Raw genomic sequence first — 21,815 nt, forward strand, 5'->3', positions numbered from 1 at the left:
TTCACCACACTCCATTGAATGTCCATTGGAGATACAATGTTCCAGAATTGCAGACTTGCTTGGTTGCAGAACGCAAGTGCAACATTTATGTTCTGTGCAATGTTCTTCCACCGAGCGTGTTATTTGTCCTATATAGGCCATAGCACACTGGCAAGATAAACTTGCACTACAGTTGATAAGCTTTGTGGAGTATTAAATTTCATAATTATTCAGTGAGTATAAGTCATGAAGTACTCTGTGTATTTTTGATATGGGGATAATTAAAGTTTCAGCAAAGTTCAATTGCCAAGAAAAAATGTATAGTCTTCAGCAGAAAGAGTGCTCTGCTTGAAATCTCTGGGCAGAATTACAGTACATGCACAAAAAGTGAGATCTATAACAGTTAATGGCTAGTTGGCTTAGAAGCACCACCATAAGAATAATTATTGTAAAGGTTTGGAAGTAACAGTGTTTATAATTTCATGTGCATGTGGTTAATAGTGTTTCCCATACTGTATTTGACTAAAATGTTCAGCCTTAATCTGAGTCTACTGATAAATTAGTTTCTGGGTCCTCACACAAATGGTTGAGCCAGATTTACATTCCATATTACAACTGCAGCATTAATGAAGTCCAACTGCCATCTCTCTAACATTTGTTTGCTATAATAAGCATCTGGCTACAACTATTCAAGCTATACTAGATCCAGGTACCACAAGTCCCATTTGAGTTAACTAATTTAAGGAAGGAAAAAGCTTCTTGGGGACATGAATAACAATAGGAATAGAGAATGTAATTACCTGACAATCATTTCAAGGACAGTATTTTCTAATAATTACACTGATAATAAAACCTCTTGTCCAAGTTAATGCTGCTCCAGCATTAGCAATTATTTACCTATACAATCATTAGCTTTCTGCATAATATACAGATAGTAGGTGTTACTGAGAGCCAGTTGTTGCAAAAATGGTAAATACTCCTTCTGTGTTGTTCATGTCAAACTGCTGTTACATTGCTTAATAAACTACACTACTGCCTGGTATCTTATTTGCAAAACATAATTTCAGTATCAAGTAAAATAAATAACAATAATTAAGTTTCTTTATGAGCTGTACTAATACTTGGTCCAACTTTGCCTAATTAGGCTGGTGACTATTTCCCTTTGCATAACTGCATTTTACTTTATTACTAATAGAACCCTGGTTCAACTCTTGTTTTTTCTGCTACTGCTTCCTTTACAGAAAGAAAAGTGCAATATCTTTTTCCATTCTGCATGATCTCTGTCAAATAAGTACCCTTCCACAAGTGTAACATTATAAGTATATTGGTATTGTAGTAGTAGCCGGCAGAGTTGTAAAGTTAAATCCTAATCTTTCTTTCATTCTGATGTACATGCTTGCTATTTGACATATCCTGAATTCAGAGGACAGTGACCCCTCCACACATAAATATTTTATATCTTGGATTTTCAGTAGATGCAGTATGTTTTGGCAAAGGCTTCATGTAAGTTAAAAATGGTGCAATGGCAATATTATGAAAAGAATACATTGCTATTCATCATAAAGAGGGCAACTACGTCTAATGGGAAAAGCAATCTGTGGGTTGAGGAGATAAGGAGAAAGCTGGGTAGGGAGGGGAACAATAGGAGAGGGTGTAGTGCGGCTTGTAAGGGCATGCAGGGATGTGGTGGGTACAGGTAGGACTGCTAGGTTGCAGTCAGGAGGTTTGGGAAGGGGAGAGGGGGAAGAGGAGTGGAAAAGAAATAGAAGTGGGGGAGGGAGGGAGACTAGCAGGTGTGTTGGTGTAATAGAAGGCTGTGCAGTGCTGAAGTGGGAGCACATAAGAGGACAAATGGGTGAAGGACAGGGACTAGTGAAGGTTGAGGCCATGGGAGTTATGGGGACACAGGATATATTGCAGTGACAGTTCCCACCCACACAGTTGAGAAAAGCTGGTGGTGGTAGGAAGGAGCCAGATGGCACAGACTGTGAATCAGTCACTGAAGTGAGGCACACTATGTTCCTGAAGTCCATAAACTTACCACCCACAATGCCCCATTGTGGTTGGTTGCTGTGCCTCCACCAGTCTTCCCACATAAAAGACACCAACCGTTTCCTCTGCTGACCCTCAACAGTTCCTGTTCTTTTAACATACGTAGCCCCGCTCGTCACTACTGATGCCACCTTCTTCTCTAATAACATCACTAATGTCCGTGGCCTTGCCGCTATTTAACCCTACCTTTTCCAAAGTCCAACTGACTCCAAACCTACAACTTCCTTCCTGAAGGAATCACCTACTAACAAGTCTGTGGCACACCAATGGGCACCTGCATAGCACTATCCTACACCAACCTTTCCATGGGCCATCTACAGGAATCCTTCACAAACACCCACAATCCCATACGCCTCACCTGGTTGAGATTCACTGATGACATCTTCGTGAAATGGAGTGAGGGTGGGTATACCCTAGCCACATACCTCCAGAACCTCCTCAGCATCTTCTCCACCATCCACTTCACCTTGTCCTCCACAACACAACAAGCCACCTTCCTCGATGTTGATCTCCACCTCCTAGATGGCTACACCAGTACATCAAACCTACCAACCACCAGCATTACCTCCCCTTTGACAGCTGCCACCCAGTCCTCACTAAGAAAGTCCCTTCCACACAGCCTACCCACCCATGACTGTCACATCTGTAGTGATGAGCAGTTTGTCTCCAAATTTACCAAAGGTGTCACTGAGGCCTCCTCAAATATAAATTACCCTCCCAACCTTGTACAGAAACAGATCTCCCTTGCTTTTTCTCTCCAGTCACCTACCCCTTCCACATTTCCACTGTCTGGCCACAAAGGGGCACTCCCTACATGACTCAGAAGGTATGTGTTTCAACTGTATGAGCCACATTTGGATGAAACATATGTATTGGGCTTGTTGCTTGTCACTGATCGCAGTGCTAGCAGTCGCTCGTTGCAGAAATGCCTGCTTTCGAATGATAAAGACATATAATTTGTGAATTACATATCACTGTTGCATGCAACTACACTACCACACTGCGTGCCCTATGGTAATGGGAGCTGAGGCCAGTATGGTAGGCCCATTCAGGCAGGTTCCACTGCTGTTGCCAAGCAGAAGCAACTAACTGTAGTGCGCTAATGTGTACTTACACATTCTATATCATTCTGGTTTCATGCTGTAAAATATTCAGGTCTGTTTATAAAGTATAGTAGCGCGTATTTACAATCACACTGTTAGTATATTTATTCATCTAGTTAAAATTTTTCACAAGAACATTATGAACTTTTGTTTTTCAGCCAGCACGCGTACATCAGTCTAACTCATGATGTAGACATTTCATAAAACTATGCAGCCCAGTTGACATTGTATCATAATGTGACAGAAGACGGAATTGAAGAACATTTTTTGCAAATACGCTATTTGAACTCATTAACAGAGAGGTTTAAGAAAAAGTATGCTTAAGCAGAAAAGTTAAAAAGAAGAAGAAGAAGAAGAAGAAGAAGAAGAAGAAGTAGTTTAACAGAAAATACGTATTGGCAACCACAAAGTCGTTTAATTGTACGTCAGAAATAATTAACAAAGCAGTAACATTTTACAAAGCAACTTCAAATTTTTAATTAAAAATAGGTATTTGAGAAATTTAAAGAATCTAGAGATCATGGACCGATTGCATACAATTACAATTTATGAAATTGGGCTATTATTTCTTCCAAAGAAATGCAACTGTGAATGCCTTGAGTCGAAAACCTTTGTAGAAAGATTTAAAAGAAAAGCCCATTTGTTCCCAAAAACTTGTTTCTACAAAAGAAATTACAGGAGAAAAAGACATAATGTGGTATGATGCAGCACTTTTACACAAGGTCGGCTTAATCACAGGTGAAGGGTATAGTGGGAACAGTATTTTCAATATAGGCAACTCACCATTTGAAAACGAATGGCAAATGGACAAACTTCATTGATTGTCGGAGAAAAGGTTTTGTATGCTGTGGTGAAATTATTTCATCTGTAACACAGTTCTATATCGTCCAACGTCATATATCATCTACTGGATTTCTTGGTACAAAGATGTACATTTCTTTTCAAGAACACAATTGGCAATTTGGACTAAGGGTGAGATGACTAATAACTCTGGCAAATTGACATGGAACCATGTTATCTAGTCATCAAAAATATTTTCAGTCCAGATTTAAAAGACATCTTGCTCTTCCCTGACTCCAGCAGAGGACAAACCAATGGAGCTATATTTCAAGACCTGAAATTCAGAAATCCTTAAACAGAAATCATATTCACACAGAAAAAAAAGAAAGAAAGAAATCTGCAAAAGTACATCCAGCCATTAGAGTCTTCTTTTTCAGGCAATATAAACTTGTTGATAGCAGGTCTTGAAAACTTAATTAGAAATAAATTTATTTTCGAGACATTGCAAAATACATTATATGACTGAGTATTGATCACAAAACTTCATTCAGTTGTTTATCACCAGATGTTTTTGCCAGTTTTCAAGGACATGAACATTCATGTCTGGCAGACCTGTGGATATGTGACACAGAAAACCGTCATGAATTTCAATAGCTTACTGGAATCAATGTTACAGTAAGAAATAATGATTGTGATATCAAAAATTGTCAAGACAATCTGTTATTAATAGTTTGTATTGTTCTCAAAAGTAATGTGTAGAACATTTTGCAATAATACCTCATTAACACACATGAACAATATCCTATAATGCAGCAAAATAGACCAGTATAGAAACGCCACTTCACAATCTACACTAGTGGCCATTAAAATTGCTATACCACGTAGATGACGTGCTACACACGCAAAATTTAACCAACAGGTACCATCACATTTCCAACTTTGATAAAGGTCAGATTGTAGCCTTTCGCGATTGCGGTTCATCGTATCATGACACTGCTGCTCGCGTTGGTCGAGATCCAATGCCTCTTAGCAGAATATGGAATCGGTGGGTTCAAGAGGGTAATTCGGAATGCCATGCTGGATCCCAACGACCTCATATCACTAACAGTCAAGATGACAGGCGTCTAATCCCCATGACTGAAAAGGATCGTGCAGCCATGTCTCGATCCCCGAGTCAACAGATGGGGACGTTTGCAAGACAACAACCATCTGCACAAACAGTTCGACGATGTTTGCAGCAGCATGGTCTATCAGCTCAGAGACCATGGCTGCGGTTACCCTTGACACTGCATCACAGACAGGAGCGTATGCGATGGTGTACTCAACGACGAACCTGGGTGCACAAATGGCAAAACGTCATTTTCTTCGGATGAATCCAGGTTCTGTTTACAGCATCATGATGGTCGTATTCGTGTTTGGCAACATCACGGTGAACGTGCATTGGAAGCGTGTATTCATCATGACCATACTGGCGTATCACCCATGGTGATGGTATGGGGTGTCATTGGTTACACGTCTCGGTCAACTGTTGTTCACATTGACGGCACTTGGAACAATGGACGTTACATTTCAAATGTGTTACGACCTGTGGCTCTAACCTTCATTCGATCCCTGTGAAACCCTACATTTCAGCAGGATAATGCAGGACCACATGTTGCAAGCAAGTCCTGTATGGGCCGTTCTGGATACAGAAAATGTTCGACTGCTGCCTTGGCCAGCACACTCTCCAGATCTCTCACCAACTGAAAACATCTGGTCAATGGTGGCTGAGCAACTGGCTCGTCACAATACACCCGTCAGTACTGTTGATGAACTGTGGTATCGTGTTGAAGCTGCATGGGCAGCTGTACTTGTACACGCCATCCAAGCTCTGTTTGACTCAATGCCCAGGTGTATCAACGCCGTTATTACGGCCAGAGGTGGTTGTTCTGGGTACTGATTTCTCAGGATCTATGCACCCAAACTGTGTGAAAATGTACTCACATGTCAGTTCTAGTATAATATATTTGTCCAATGAATACCTGTATATAATCTGCATTTCTTCTTGGTGTAGCAATTTTAATGGCCAGTAGTGTAAAAGTCTGTATATGTAGAAATGTTATACTTTATACTGATTGTGACTAAATATAACCTCCATAGGTACAATTATACAGGTATTTATGTATGTTTGTATAATGGATGAAACCAACCGTTTCCAATTGTATCTAAACAATCTTTTCACTACATACTGTACAGTATATCACAGAGTTTATTTTCATTAGGGAAAAATCACTGCTGTTTGCCTGCAAAACAAACATACAGCTGATGCATGTAAAGCCTTATTGCTCAAAAACTTGGCCTTTTCTTAACAGGGTGTCTTCGCCACCACATTCACCAACTCGAAATGACCCTGATATACGAGTTTCATACAAATATGACTCTTACAGATGTGTGTGAACCATTAAAATACTTCGTCAGATTAGCTTTTTAACTTAACATCATGACTTGTAGTCTCAAGCCCAAAAATTACAATAGTAAAAGTTTATGATCATAACCTGAACAACATACTCTGGAATAGGAAAACTGATAGAAATTTCATCTTATAAGTACAGTTAGTTTCCAGGAATTGATTCATTTGCTGTGTTAAAACAGTCCAGTTAAAACTCTGCAGTGCATGTGTAACTTAAGAATTGTAGACTTTGATTTGGAAGGGTTTTTGTGATGCTTGTTGAAATTTTATAAATAACAGAGAGAAATATTTAAAATCCTTCTTTTGAAACTAAAAATATGAAGGACAATAGTGCCTAGCCAAAGAAACACCATATGATTTCATAATATATATATACATGTTTGATATAATCCAGGCCACTGATGTGGCTTGTTTTCAGTCTTAAATTGAGAAATAATTTTGTATTTATTATAGTCACCATATGTAATTTAACCATTTGAAGCAATAATATTATGAAAAGGGTAGGTTGCTATTCAGAACAGTGAGGAGACAGTATTATGAAGTGCTTGTGTTATGTTCACCGGGCAAGTAACTTTCAAATAAAATGTCTCACATGTACTGCAATAAATGTAATGGACGTACGAGTACAGGCTGTAGAGGCATAGTTGATGACATGGAAATTTTGGTCTGGCTGTAAGGTATGCACGGATAGCCAAATGTTCAGGCGACTACTCACAATAAATGGGAAATGAGGGATCGAGTCCCAGTCCCACAAAAATATTCACAATTGCAAATACATTTAATGTATACACAGGAGATGTTGAGTTGCACATAGGCACAAAAAAAAGATTGCAATACGTTTAAGCTTTTGGCCAATACATGGGGATTTGTAATTCTGTGTTGGCCTAATACATATTTCAATTTTCAGTTAGAGCATCATTTAAACATCAACTGCAATTTGGATTCTGCATCTGGCTTGTGAAAAATAACCGTATTTTTTAGCTACTGTATTTCATGAGTTGTATGTTTATAATACATTACTCATTAGATGTACATACTTTCTGTTCTGCTTGTTGTTGTTATCTGTTGTATGATTGTTTTCATAATTCTTTGGTAATTTGCATTAAGATATTCACATGTAGTGTAAGTGAATGAAAACCTCTTTGCGTGTGCATACAGCCACCACTCAGTATTCTGCCTTAGCAACTGACTTCTGTTCATAGTCTATATTTACCAATGGTGTTATGCCATTTACCTAGGTCATTTCCTGTGCAGAATTGAATAAACTGTGTTTTCTCAAAATTTAGTTAGAGTCCATTTGCAGAGAACCAGTTAATAATTTTCTGAAATACATTATTTGCAATTTCCTCAGATGATTCTTGCTTCTTGGGTGTGATTACTATACTTGTATTATCAGCAAAAAGAACTAACTTCACATCTTCATGAATATAGAGAGGCAAGCTGTTAATATATGTTAAGAATAATAAGGGATCCAAGACTGAACCCTATGTGACACCATTCTTGATACCTCCCCAGTTAGAGGACTCAGCTGGTTTTTGCAGACTATCTGTACTGTTAATTTCAATCTTCTGCATTCTTCCAGTTAAGTATGAATAAAGCCATTTGTGCACTGTCCCGCTCATACTACACTACTTAAGCTTATCTAAAAGAATTTCATGTTTCACATAATCAAAAGCCTTTGAGAGATCACAAAAAATGGGTGATGTTCAGTTATTCAATGCATTTAATATTTGATCAGTGAAAGCATATATAGCATTTTCTGAAAACCAAACTGACATTTTTTTAGTGCTTAATTTTTACAAACCTGTGATCCACTCTTGAATACGTCACTTTTTCAAGAATTTTGGATAAAGCTGTCAAAAGTGAGACTGGATGGAAGTTGTTAGCATCAGATCTATCCCCTTTATTATGCAATGGTTTAACAATAGCATATTTCAGTCCATCTGGAAAAATGCCCTGTTCCAGTGAGCTACTACATATGTGGCTGAGACTCCTATTTATTTGTTGGGAACAAGCTTTTGGTACTCTGTTGGAAATGCTATGTGAGCTTTTACTTTTGAGTGAATTTAGTATTTTACTAATTTCAGTAGGAGAGGTGGGTTGAATTTCAATTTTATCAAATTGCATAGTTATTGCCGCTTCCACATACTGCCTTGCATTTTCTAATGAATAGCTGGATAATATTTTCTCTACAACACTTAAAAAATGATTATTAAAAATGTTTTCTACCTCTGACTTCTTGTTCACAGTCTGAGCACCCAGTAGGAGCTCACAAAACTTCATTGGACAGTTTTTCTTCATCCACCTCACAGTCCTGATCTCACACTTTCCAACTTCCATCTGTTTGGCTCAATGAAGGAGGCACTCTGCAGGAAGCAGTTTGTGGATGGTTGGGAAGTTATTAATGCAGCTAGAAGTAGGCTCTGACATCGGCCAGAAGAGTGTTACCATGTGGGTAAGGCGGCATAAGATCGTGGTTTGGGATAGAGATTACATTGAAAAATAGGGTTTTGTAGCCAAAAGAGTGGGTAATAATATGGTGTATTGGAACCCTAAATAAAACAAACTTGCTTTCAGAAAGAAAGAGTTGCATTACTTACTGAACACCCCTTGTAGACAACTGCATCATCTGTAAGAAGTCTGAGGTTACTGTTGACATCGTTTGTAAGGTCATTAATACACAACAGTGACTGTATACCACAGAAAGTCTCTTTCATCCAGGACTGTTGTACTAGGTAAACATATACCAAGTGAATGTTAACTATTCTTCTAAACCTAAGCCACACTTCTTCTACATGCCCCTCTCCTGGGCTAAAAGTTTAGAGTTCCTTTCTGAGATATGACACTACTGCCTCTCCATCATCATCTTCATCATCTTCATCATCTTCATCATCTTCATCATCTTCATCATCTTCATCATCTTCATCATCTTCATCATCTTCATCTTCTCCTCCTCCTCCTCCTCCTCCTCCTCCTCCTCCTCCTCCTCCTCCTCCTGCCCCCCCCCCCCCCCCGAAATGTTTCTGCTTACGAAGATCGTTTACAGAGCTTGTTCTGCACTTCTCTTTTCTCCCACAGTCTATCATTTAGCATCTCCTGCCATTGCAGTTCTATTCGTTTCACATTATCCTTCGCCCAGTCTCTCGATCTAGTTAGGTGAAAATATAAATTCTTCTACTTGTTGTAGCTGCCATTTGTACTTTCATATACACAGTTGTGACAAATGCCTCATGTGCTCTGATACCAGTTTCTATGTGGACATCCTCAAAAAACTCGGATCTATTTGTTGCTATTTATTTAATATATTTCAATCAATAGTGGATTTCTGAACAAATTGGGTTGTCCTCAGAGAAGACATTTAGTAATGTTCCACAGGACTTCTTATAGTGCCCACCACTTTCAAAATTGTAATTTTCCTCATTGATTACATGATGACTGAAGTCTTCTCCAATGATGACAGTATGATGAGCTTACATCCTAGTGAAATTAAGTTTCCTTGAAAATTTCCAATTAGATCTGCAAGTGAGTATTGTGGCTGATAGAAGGCTCAGATTATAAGTTTATTCTCCCCCTTGATACTATGTCCTGCCCAGGCAATCTCGCAGGTAGTTTCAGTTCCTATCTACTGTGATAAATGCACCACTTCTATTTATCATTTGCCTGCCCTTTCAATACGCGCTTAAATTGTCCCCACAAATCTCACTGCCACCAATTTTAAGTTTTAATAAACTTTCTTATACTTAGTATTATGTGAACTTCACTGCTTTTTGTAGGCACTTCACACTTTGGCACTTCGCTGTGAATTCTTCAGCAGTTATTTACTAGGTTTTAATATTCTCATCTGTAGCAGGCATTTCTTGGGTCTTGTACTGATACTTCCAGGTCTCCCAAAGATATTGTTATCTAGCCTAATCTAAAAAAGACCTTATGTGCACCTCACACACGGTCAAGCTAGTTGGGTAGCAGCTTCTGATGAGTGGTGATCACGTGATCCATTTTGGGGGACCCTCCAGTTCTAAGTCCTAGACACAGGTCCAGGAAGTCACAGTCTAGCTTGTCACAGAACCTTCCTAATCTTTTATTCAAACCTTCCACCCAATTCAAAAGCAGGGAGCCATGATCAGTTCTGGGGAAAATGCTGAAAATGGTGAGCTTCACTGAAATTCTGTGAGCAAGGCTGGTCTTCTCAAAGTACTCTACTAGTTGCTGGACAATTTTAGTATGGCCCCAGAGCCTAGATGATTTAGTTGGTTGCACATTGTTCCCTGCTGCAATAATCTCTTCAGCATGTTGAAGATGGGCCCCAGGTGTACACCAGTTCCTTCCCACCCCATCATTTTCCTGAGGAGTATCATAATTTGTTGCACATTTAAGCTTCTGACAATTAATAGACCCCTCACCTTTTGCTTTTGCCTTCTTTTGGCATTGGAGACAGGTTCCCAACAGTCTCACTGGCTCAGTTTCAGAGGAAGCCAGCACCTCAAACTTAGGCTTGAAATTTTAGACCAACATAGGTACATGCTGTCCCAGAAACTTTATTTTGTGAAACTAATTTCAGTTGTAATAAGTGTGTCCAAATAAATACTATCAAAACCATGAGATGTTGATTTTTCCTCTCAAATACTTTACTGTAGTTTGAATCACAGTTTACTTAAATTCACAGGTGTAATATGCAAATGGACCAGTTACTCAATGATTAACTCATTCACATTTGACTTATTGGGAAAATCATTATTATGGAAAAAATGTTGTACTGCATGAAATTCCTCTTTGACAATCAACATATTGCACTGTTTCACTGCAACACAGTTGCAACACTACACCGAAGGTAAGTAGTGATTCTAGCCTTCGTGATTGCCCTCGGAAAGCAGCTGCACCTGGAAGTATCATCACCTTGTGATACAAATAATAATATTACTGATAATGCACCAAAACTTCCTTTGGTTTGTTAGTCATGGTTTTCCAAAATGCACATTGTTGGAACACAATCATCTGATGCACATTTAAGAAACACTGTATTACAAACCTGTTGCTATTCTGAAGCAGACGGTTTGTGTTCATGTATCTAGCACAAGGTGCAGAGTAAATCAAAGCATGTTTTCAATCCTATGTGCGGTATGGGTTTTTTAAATTGTTGACATAAATAATGTCTTCACTGTCAACATAACCTCACTCTGTAGGGAGTGTGCACTGATATGAAACTTCCTGGCAGGTTAAAACGGTGTGCTGGGCCGAGACTCGTACTCGGGACCTTTGCCTTTTGCGCGAGTTGTGCTTGGATAGCTCAGATGGAAGAGCACTTGCCCACGAAAGGCAAAGGTCCCGACTTCGAGAATCAGTCTGGCACACAGTTTTAATTTGCCACAAAGTTTCATATCAGCACACACTCTGCTGCAGAGTGAAAATCTCATTCTGGAAACATCGCCCAGGCTGTGGCTAAGCCATGTCTCCGCAATATCCTTTCTTTCAGGAGTGCTTGTTCTGGAAGGTTAGCAGAAGAGCTTCTGTGAAGTTTGGAAAGTAGGAGATGAGGTACTGGCAGAATAGAAGGTGTGAGGGCGGGGCACGAGTCGTGCTTGGGTACCTCAGATGGATGAGCACTTGCCCGCAAAAGGCAAAGGTCCCAAGTTCGAGTCACTGTCCAGCACACAGTTTTAATCAGCCAGGAAATTTCATAACCTCTACATGTCTTCAGGTAGGGCCACAGGGGTCATCACTTCCATTTCATGATATCAACACACACTGACGCTCTCTGCAGATTTTCAACCCAGCTAGCTCTGAGCTCTTTAATGCTTATAATGACTGAAGTTATCAATGGTAGTTTGACATGTCTTTGTTTGATGTAACGCTTTCTGAGTTTACATACTGAAAAGAACTAGTGGCAATGACTATTCTTTCCTTATTCTCCTTCAATTTTTACCTACCGTTGTTCACGATACAAAATCTCTCTCAACTATACTGTCTTCTCTACACAAACTCTATATAATTTTATATTTTATTTTCATTCCTGTTTATCTCATTAGATCAAATTAACACAATCAAAAATTTCCTTCAAAGCTGATAAAAGCTACACACACATTCTTATCTTACCCAATACTTCTGAAATATCATTACTTTTCTGAATAGAAATGATCTTTGGTTAGAACTTCAATTACAAGGGTTGCCCAGAAAGTAATGCACAACTTTTTTTTTTTTCCCCCTCAGCTGAAAACAATGCTACGAATGTGAAATGTAACGTATGTATTATTTGAAGTCTCCTGAATGAGTGCCCCAAGTTAAGTCAATTCCAAAAGATAGCGTAGCTGCAGGACAGTTTCAAAATGGCGTCTGTAGGTGATATACATTACAGCAACGTGCCGTCATTGAATTTCTCATTGCAGAGAAGAAACTGTGGGGAATATTCAAAAATGCTTGTGCAAAGTCTATGTAGCATCTGCTGTTGACAGTAGCACAGTCACTGGACACGGAGGGTGAGGTCATCACTAGGTTGATCGGCAGAGCTCCACGATTTGTAGCAGTCAGGGAAATCATCCCCGGCTGTCACATTTGACATATTGCGGTGAGCTGACATTGTCATTCACAAGGACAGACACATTATGACTTGGCAGTTGGCACTGCATTTGTCAATGGGCAAAGAGAGTTCACACAGTGAAGCACTGGCTCCACCGCCAGGACAAGGATTGGTACCGACAGGGCATACGTGCCCTTGTTTAGCGCTGGAGGAAGGCCTTAGAACAGGATGGAGATTGCGTGAAAAAAATAGGGTGCGTGGATAAAACACCATTCCTTCGTGTGTGTATTTCTCATTATGTTCAATAAAGAATTGTTGAGAGAAAAAAATGTAGTCCATTACTTTCTAGGCAACCATCGTATATTTATGGAAGAAGACAATATTTTATAAGCACTGGAGATAAGGCCAAGTATTTAATACTGTTTGTAACTACTTGATGACCTCTGTGATAGTGGAGCATTAGGTGGTCACACTATTATCAGTCTGTTCACTATCTGACACTGGAAACTCCAGATAGGATTATCAACATCACTGTAGGAAAAGATAAATTGCTACCTACCATAAAGAAGACACGTCAACTCGCAGACAGGCACGATTAAAAGACACTCACATATAGCTTTCGGCAGCAGCCTTCATCAGTAAAGAAACACAAACACACACACAAACACACACACACACACACACACACACACACACACCTCATGCGCACACGACCGTCAACTCCAGCATATCGGGCCAGAATGCAACATCATGTGGGATGCAAGTTCACACTACAATGCCTTCCCACGTTTTCCAGATTGCTGCTAGCATTTCACGTTATGTTGTACTGTGGTCCGAGATGCTGGAGTTGGCAGTCGTGTGTGAGTGTGAGTGTGAGTGTGAGTGTGTGTGTGAGGTGTGCTTGCTTGCTTGTGTGTGTGTGTGTGTGTGTGTGTGTGTGTGTGTGTGTGTGTGACACGCGAGTGCGCGTGAACCAGACATGTCTTCTTTACAGTACATTGCAATTTATCTTTTTCTACATTATTGCTGTTCACTATCTGGTCATATGGTTCAAATGGCTCTAAGCACTATGGGACTTAACTTCTGAGGTCATCAGTTCCCTAGAACTTAGAACTACTTAAACCTAACTAACCTAAGGACATCACACACGTCCATGCCCGAGGCAGGATTCGAACCTGCGACCATAGCGGTCTAGCAGTTTCAGACTGTAGCGCCTAGAACCGCACGGCCAATCCGGCCGGCATCTGGTCATATGATCTGTCTTGTACTGACCTCACAGGGAACAGACTGTTTCCTGCTACATTATCCAGTCATCTTCAGATGCTATGTTGATAATGAAGAATACAGTATTTGGTACAGATAAATGAAGCGTGATACAGTTTTACCAAATGCTTCCCTCTTCTTTTAGATAGGTTTCCAAACTGATCTGTTGGTACTGCTTGTGGGCCTATGATGTATTTGGTGTTCATTATGAAATTTATTTACAGATTTTTTCCACTTTTCTCCAATTCGTTTTACTCATATATTACTACCAATTTCCTCAAACTCTAATTTCATTGTTGTTGTAGCTTTCAGACCGAAGAGTGGTTTGATGCAGCTCTCCACTGTTGTCTATCTAGTGCAAGCCTCTTCATCACTTCATAACTACTGCAACCTACATCCATTTGAACCAACTTATTGAAATTTAGCCGTGGTCTCTCAACAATTGTGGAAACATGTCAAATGCCTTCCAAAAGTCAGGGAACACAGCACCAACCTAGGCTTCTTGTTGCAGCATTCGTCAGGGGGGAAAAGAGCAAGCCAAGTTTCATGCGATCTCTGATTAAGGAATTCATGGTGTTTTTATAGAAGAGTGCCTTGTTCTCTAAACCATCATAATACTTGAGTATAAAACATATTCCCTATCAGGAGAAAGAAAACTGGCGTTCTACGGATCGGAGCGTGGAATGTCAGATCCCTTAATCGGGCAGGTAGGTTAGAAAATTTAAAACGGGAAATGGATAGGTTAAAGTTAGATATAGTGGGAATTAGTGAAGTTCAGTGGCAGGAGGAACAAGACTTCTGGTCAGGTGAATACAGGGTTATAAATACAAAATCAAATAGGGGTAATGCAGGAGTAGGTTTAATAATGAATAAAAAATAGGAGTGCAGGTAAGCTACTACAAACAGCATAGTGAACGCATTATTGTGGCCAAGATAGACACAAAGCCCATGCCTACTACAGCAGTAAAAGTTTATATGCCAACTAGCTCTGCAGATGAAATTGATGAAATGTATGATGAGATAAAAGAAATTATTCAGGCAGTGAAGGGAGACGAAAATTTAATAGTCATGGGTGTCAGTAGGAAAAGAGAGAGAAGGAAACAAAGTAGGTGAATATGGACTGGGGGCGGAAGAAACAAAAGAGGAAGCTGTCTGGTAGGATTTTGCACAGACCATAACTTAATCATAGCTAACACTTGGTTCAAGAATCATAAAAGAAGGTTGTATACATGGAAGAATCCCCGAGATACTAAAAGGTATCAGATAGATTATATAATGGTAAGACAGAGATTTAGGAACCAGGTCTTTAATTGTAAGACATTCCCAGGGGCAGATGTGGATTCTGACCACAATCTATTGGTTATGAACTGTAGATTAAAACTGAAGACACTACAAAAAGGTGCTAATTTAAGGAGATGGGACCTGGATAAACTGAAAGAACCAGAGCTTGTAGAGAGTTTCAGGGAGAGCATAAGGGAACAATTGACAGGAATGGAGGAAAGAAATACAGTAGAAGAAGAATGGGTAGCTCTGAGGGATGAAGTAGTGAAGGCAGCAGAAGATAAAGTAGGTAAAAAGACGAGGGCTAATAGAAATCCGTGGGTAACAGAAGAAATATTGAATTTAATTGATGAAAGGAGAAAATATAAAAATGCAGTAAATGAAGCAGGCAAAAAGGAATACAAACGTCTCAAAAATGAGATCGACAGGAAGTGCAAAATGGCTAAGCAGGCACGGCTAGAGGACAAATGTAAGGATGTAGAAGCTTATCTCACTAGGGGTAAGATAGATACTGCCTACAGGTAAATTAAAGAGACCTTTGGAGAGAAGAGAACCACGTGTATGAATATCAAGAGCTCAGATGGCAGCCCAGTTCTAAGCAAAGAAGGGAAGGCAGAAAGGTGGAAGGAGTATATAGAAGGTTTATACAAGGGCAATGTACCTGAGGAAAATATTATGGAAATGGAAGAGGATGTAGACGAAGATGAAATGGGAGATACGATACTGCGTGAAGAGTTTGACAGAGCACTGATAGACCTGAGTCGAAACAAGGCCCTGGGAGTAGACAACATTCCTTTAGAACTACTGGCAACCTTGGGAGAGCCAGTCATGATAAAACTCTACCATCTGGTGAGCAAGATGTATGAAACAGGCGAAATACCCTCAGACTTCAAGAAGAAGATAATAATTCCAATCCCAAAGAAAACAGGTGTTGACAGATGTGAAAATTACGGATCTATCGGTTTAATAAGTCACAGCTGCAAAACACTAACGCGAATTCTTTACAGACGAATGGAAAAACTGTTAGAAGCGGACCTCGGGAAGATCAGTTTGGATTGCGTAGAAATGTTGGAACACGTGAGGCAATACTAACATTACGACTTATCTTAGAAGAAAGATTAAGAAAAGGCAAACCTATGTTTCTAGCATTTGTAGACTTAGAGAAAGCTTTTGACAATGTTGACTGGAATTCTCTCTTTCAAATTCTAAAGGTGGCAGGGGTAAAATACAGGGAGCGAAAGGCTATTTACAATTTGTATAGAAACCAGATGGCACTTACAAGAGTCGAGGGACATGAAAGGGAAGCAGTGGTTGGGAAGGGAGTGAGACAGGGTTGTAGCCTCTCCCCGATGTTATTCTATCTGCATATTGAGCAAGCAGTAAAGGAAACAATAGAAAAATTCAGAGTAGGTATTAAAATTCATGGAGAAGAAATAAAAACTTTGAGGTTCGCCGATGACATTGTAATTCTGTCAGAGACAGCAAAGGACTTGGAAGAGCAGTTGAACGGAATGGATAGTGTCTTGAAAGGAGGATATAAGATGATCATCAACAAAAGCAAAATGAGGATAATGGAATGTAGTCAAATTAAATCGGGTGATGCTGAGGGAATTAGATTAGGAAATGAGACACTTAAAGTAGTAAAGGAGTTTTGCTATTTGGGGAGCAAAATAACTGATGATGGTTGAAGTAGAGAGGATGTAAAATGTAGACTGGCAATGGCAAGGAAAGCGTTTCTGAAGAAGAGAAATTTGTTAACATCGAGTATAGATTTAAGTGTCATGAAGTCGTTTCTGAAAGTATTTGTATGGAGTGTAGCCATGTATGGAAGTGAAACATTGGACAAGAGAATAGAAGCTTTCGAAATGTGGTGCTACAGAAGAATGCTGAAGATTAGATGGGTAGATCACATAACTAATGAGGAGGTATTGAATAGAATTGGGGAGAAGAGGAGTTTTTTGGCACAACTTGACAAAAAGAAGGGACCAGTTGGTAGGAGATGTCCTGAGGCATCAAGGGATCACAAATTTGTCATTGGAGGGCAGTGTGGAGGGAAAAAATCGTAGAGGGAGACCAGGAGATGAATACACTAAGCAGATTTAAAAGGATGTAGGTTGCAGTAAGTACTGGGAGATGAAGAAGCTTGCACAGGATAGAGTAGCATGGAGAAGAGCTCTATCAAACCAGTCTCCGGACCGAAGACCACAACAACAACAATAAAAACAAAATATATTCCAGAACCCAGCAACAAACTGACATCAAAAATATAGAGCTATAATTATACACATCTATCAGACGACCCTTCTTGGAAATAGGAATCTCTCTCTCTCTCTCTCTCTCTCTCTCTCTCTCTCTCTCTCTCTCTATTTCTCTCTCTCTCTCAGACACACACACACACACACACACACACACACACACACACACACACACACACACACACACAGTGGGAAAAATTCCATAAAATAATCAGCAGCATGACAGTGCAGATGCAATAACACATAAGGAAGAATGGGCCTGTAAAGAAAAGACATGTGGGAATGAAACAGCTTTGAGAGCAGTGATGAATGACATAGCTTTTACCTCTTGACAAGATTTATTACACAATGACATGCTACAACATGAACTGTAATGAATTTCCAGACTGGTTACTGATACAAAGTGTAGCTTTCAAGGTAAGAAACTTGTGTGTTTGCAGAATACCAGTACTGAACGAACGTACCTCTTTCTGCAATAGCATTTCAACATGTAACAATTATTATTGTTGTTACAAACAGCTAATGTCATTCATTCATGCATGGTTATTAGAAATACCCTCTAAGACAAAAAGAAAAAAAAAACACACACACACACCACAGAGGAATTATTCAAATGGGACAGAAATTGATAGATGTGAAGCATATGTCAGGCAAACAAGTGATTAAAATTTCTAAAAAAAAATGGATGATTTATTTATGAGAAAGACCTTCACAAACTGAGCAAGTCAATAATATGTTGGTCCACATCTGGCCCTTATGCAAGCAGTTATTCGGCTTGTCACTGACTGACAGAGTTGTTGGATGTCCTCCTGAGGGATATTACATCAAATTACATCCAACTGGCGTGTTAAATCATCAAAACCACAAGCTGGTTGGAGAGCCCTGCCCATAACGCTCCAAATGTTCTCAGATGGGAAGAAACCAGTGACCTTGCTGGCCAAGGTAGAGTTAGGCTAGCACAAAGACAAGCAGTAAAAACCCTTGCCATGTACATACGGGAATTTTCTTGCGGAAATTTCAGCCCAGGGCGCTTTGCCAAGAAGGGCAACAAAACTGGGCACAGAATATCATCTCTATATCCATTGTATTGTAAGGGTGCCATGGGTGACAACCAAAGGGGTCCTGCTACGCAGTGGAATGGCAACCTACATCATCAGTCCTGGTTATCAGGTTGTATGGTGGTTAACAATCAGGTGGTAAACCACTGATGTCCGGGGACATCTCCAGACATGTCTTCATTGGTCACTGTGGGTCAATTCCAAGTCAGACTCACTGAAGACAATTCCATCACTCCCCCTCCCCCAAAGGAAAATATGTTTCTGTTGAGTACTCTGCTCTTGAAATATTTCAACATTTACTTGTTATTATGTTAAACTTCACAGATGAAACCTGGAAATACAGTATTAAATACAAATGAAGTATTTTATAATATTGCTTGGGAATTGATGTGGTGATAGGAATACTAGTATAACATCATCACAAAAGCATTGTGAAACAATGCTTTCGCCCCTACTGGTAAAAATATTTTTCTATACACTTCTCGAAAACACCTTGGGTTAAACTAGTTGTTGTCCTACAATAATGGCTTAAGGAACCAAAAAGCTAATAAAGTATTACTGGTATCTAAAAAAATGTGTTTAAGATTTTAATATTTACAGCATTCATAGAACTGATGAACATCCATAAAAGACAACATACATAAGTGTTTGACTTACAAATATATGAATTCCTTTAGATGTCACAAGAGACATTTTATTATCTTCGGACCATGATACTGCAAAATGAGATGTAACTCCTGGAGCAAATGCAATTGTGTTTATTTCTTTGAGTTCCATTGTTTCCTGCAAACTGAGCAAAAAGAAAAAAAAATCAAAATTGTCTTCAATCTGCATATACACTAACTCTGACATGTGACTAGTTATGAAAAGAAGCAGCAGTACTATGGACATTTGGTTAATTATGTGTTTCATAGATCATATTCATGATAAACATTATATCAACAGAATACAAATAGAACACACATCATCTGGTGATCCCTGGATGAATATAGAAACAAATGAAAATAAAAAAGTGTGGCTACATGTTGGCCAGTTATAATTTTTTTCTGTATAAAGGACTAATTATTTCTATTTCAGAAAAGCTTCCTGGTGTAGGAAGAGCTGTTCTGGAAAAACACTCTAATATACATTTGAAAACACTGAAGCTATCTGTCTGACACTTTATTCAATACTTGTAGATTGTTTGACACTACAGTGCAGCTGTCAACTCCATCCCTGAGTTTTTGACAAATTTGAGACACAATATCTCCAGCAATATTTGCAAGAAATAACACTAGGTCATCTTGTACATTTTTTTGCGCTCTCTTACGTGAAATAAATAAATAAATAAATAAAAGATTTTGCAAGCAGATTCCTTTGGTTTAATTTGAAGCAAAGTCAGCTGAAAAATAAATAATTGTAAAATCAGAGTAAGTCAGGCTTTTATATACCTGAAACTTTGTCCATAATAATTTACAAATACAAAGTCTAATTATACAAAATTTCAGACTCTTAGCGCTTTCCAATAGTTGACAAACTGACAGCAAAGTTGATGATCTTTATAAAAAAAGGTACTTTTAGCCCACTTTTACACAAAAACTTCCATGCAAACTCTTTAAAACCACTTTAATTTGAAAGACAATGTTCTAAACCAGCTAAGAAACTGCATTTGGTTTTACAATGCGAGCATATAAGGCTGTAAAAAACAATGACAATGTGGAGCTGCATTCAAATTATTCCAAATTATTCTGCTGGTACCCAAGTTAAATCTGACATCTCTTATTATGTTCTACAATTGTTTAACATTCATTGGGGAAGGTAATATTAAACGTCATGATGACTAGGAAGTGAGATCACACCAGAACAACTCGAAACACTTCAAAGAAAGGGTGTCTTTTCCCACGACTCATCATGACACACTTCAGACTGTCGTTTTGTTATAATACCAACAATGTAAGGAAGAGATAGATTGCTACTCACCGTTAAGACAGCACACTGAGGTGCAGACAGACACAAGGAAAAGACATGTACAGATCAGCTTTTGGCCAAAGCCTTCTTCACACACACACACACACACACACACACACACACACACACACACACACAGAGGTGTGCGCGCAAGCACACCTCATGCCATCTTTGGCAGCTCAGACTGGAATGCAACTGTCACATAGAACAGACGAAGTGATCTGGACAGGACTAGAGTTCCAACAGGCGCAGCATTGGGAGGCTGTGGGGCAGCTAGGTGATTTACCAATGCCACTTGGAAATGGGAGTTTTGCTTTCTTTTTTTATTGGCGATTTAATAAATTCAGTTACCAGCTGGCAAGTAAAATGCTGTTCAGTAGTGTTTTGGAAATGATAAAAAATCATAACTGGGCCTAAACTTTATCTTTGAGTTTGTGATTAAATTCTGCATTTAATACAAATGTAGAATTACTGAAAATCTCAATGGTTTTCTTTATTAATAATCTCATAATAGCAACAGCCCACAGTTTACGTGGAAACAATTAATTTGTTTAATTCAATGACCATGTAATATCGATTTTCACTCTATAAATCTTAACGTTCGAAAAGATGATCAGACTTCAGAATAAAGCAATGTGATTTTAAGTTCTATTGTAATTAACGACGAAACAATAATAGTGCCAAAATTGACAATTGAGAGTAATTCCTATTACAAATGAAAAGCTTCTGTATTTAAATATTTCACCTTTTTGTCCTATTGTGAATGTTTTTCTCTTTAATATCTACAACTACATCTATTCTTTGCAAATCACCATGTGTTGCATGGCACACAGTATGTCCCTTTGGACCAGTTATTACGGTTTCTTCCTGTTCCATTCACGTATGAAGTGCAGAAAGTATGACTGATTGAATGCCTCTGTGCATGCAGTAACTATTTTTATCTAATACTCATGACCCCTGTGTGAATGATACATAAGGGGAGGGTTGTAGTATATCCCTAAATTAAACATTTAAAGCCAGTTCTTGGAACTTTGTTAACAGATTTTCGCGAGATAGTTTACATTTACCTCCAAGAGCCTGTCAGTTCAGTTCCTTCAGTACCTTTTGTTTTGTTTTGTTTCACGGCGCAAAAACAAC

The 21,815-nt window shown here is 39.0% G+C and overlaps 1 protein-coding gene across 1 annotated transcript in view; it reads right to left on the reverse strand.

Annotated features, from left to right (window-relative positions):
• Window positions 1–21,815, reverse strand: part of LOC126355832 (general transcription factor 3C polypeptide 4-like) — a 205,604-nt gene that overhangs the window by 168,266 nt on the left and 15,523 nt on the right. Inside the window, exon 2 of the mRNA XM_050006280.1 lies at window positions 19,389–19,521. Coding sequence (XP_049862237.1) covers window positions 19,389–19,508 — 120 coding nt within the window. The 5' untranslated portion in view covers window positions 19,509–19,521. The remainder of the gene's footprint in view (window positions 1–19,388; window positions 19,522–21,815) is intronic.

Source organism: Schistocerca gregaria, chromosome 3, assembly GCF_023897955.1.
Source record: "Schistocerca gregaria isolate iqSchGreg1 chromosome 3, iqSchGreg1.2, whole genome shotgun sequence".
In the NCBI taxonomy this organism is placed as follows: domain Eukaryota; kingdom Metazoa; phylum Arthropoda; class Insecta; order Orthoptera; family Acrididae; genus Schistocerca; species Schistocerca gregaria.